The sequence below is a fragment of the Lolium perenne genome, chromosome 2, assembly GCF_019359855.2.
Source record: "Lolium perenne isolate Kyuss_39 chromosome 2, Kyuss_2.0, whole genome shotgun sequence".
Taxonomy (NCBI): Eukaryota; Viridiplantae; Streptophyta; class Magnoliopsida; order Poales; family Poaceae; genus Lolium; species Lolium perenne.
The window spans coordinates 28394569-28395769 of record NC_067245.2 but is presented as its reverse complement, the minus strand read 5'-3'; the positions used below and the strand labels follow the sequence as shown (position 1 = coordinate 28395769).

Below are 1201 nucleotides of genomic sequence, written 5' to 3'. Positions count from 1 at the left end.
GATTGTCGCGCAAGAAGCTGAAGAGGTCTCTAGTCGTCGTCGGCCGCATTACCTTCTAGGTGAATGCCGACAAATCATTCATCGACTTTGATATGCTGAAGAAGGCGTGGGTCGATTGGCAAAAGTTCTTGTTCTACAAGAGGGAGGAGACCCCAACGAGCTAGATACCTAATTTAATTCCAATTCCATTGAGTTTTTTTTGTAGATTTCTTGTAACCTTACACATAAAAAGTAATCCAAAGTTAATGCATTCAAATTGAAGGAGATACATATTACATGGATACAATCTAATTATTGGTAGCCTCCCTTGTCCTTCTTGCTAAAGACAATCTTTAACATTATTTTGGAAATAAGACGACAATACGATAAAACTAGAGAAATACGACAATACAGGCATGCTCATACATATATGAGCTCAACATATTATTCCCTCTATTTATGTAGGACACTTGGCTAGGCTTAGACAATGTCGTTATTCTTCTTCTTCTTGATGATCTCTTGAATTATAGCCCCGACAACATCAAGCTCCATTGGTTTGGGTAGAAATTCATCAGCGCCGACCCTCATGAACGCCTCTTGGGCATTATCGCCAACTGATACTCCAACAATCTTCACATGAATTTCTCCCAAAGCACGGATCTTCTCAATTGCCTACCAAATAACACAAGAAGTACATTTTCAAGCAAACTATTCAGCAAAAATAAATAACTATTTTTCCACATGGAAGAAATGGAAAACTAATACCTCAGGCCCGGACATTACGGGCATGTCCTTGTCACAAAAAATAATGTCAAACTTCTTCCCCTCGAGGAACATTTGCACTGCTTCTTTCCCATTCTTAGCCGTAGTAATCTCGCAGTGGAATTTACGCAGCATGGCGGAGAGAATCATGGTCTCAACAGCCGAATCCTCAACAATAAGTGCCTTAACCGGGGATCCTTCGACGTAGGATGTCATGATCGGCTAAACAAACTACAAAAGAATACATATATTTGTTATTTTCCGATCCATGCAATGCATCTAAGGTGATAGTTATAGGGTATTCTCCATAAAATAAACAAAAAAGTCATACTCAAAAATAGTATCCCGAAACGTTGTGCATGAATATCCAGTGAGCAATTTTAGTTACAAAATCATAAGAAATAATTCTTAAAAATAATCTAGAAGTTAAGCATGCACTTCAAGTATATATCAGTTGATG

The 1201-nt window shown here is 38.1% G+C and overlaps 1 protein-coding gene across 1 annotated transcript; it reads right to left on the bottom strand.

Annotated features, from left to right (window-relative positions):
• Positions 1 to 459: 459 nt before the first annotated feature.
• Positions 460 to 957, bottom strand: LOC127328328 (two-component response regulator ORR42-like). The gene is made up of 2 exons (XM_051354934.2): positions 745 to 957; positions 460 to 651 (listed from the first exon to the last, which is right to left on the bottom strand). The coding sequence occupies exons 1-2, from the start codon at positions 955 to 957 to the stop codon at positions 460 to 462; spliced, it is 405 nt and encodes a 134-aa protein (XP_051210894.1).
• Positions 958 to 1201: the final 244 nt, after the last annotated feature.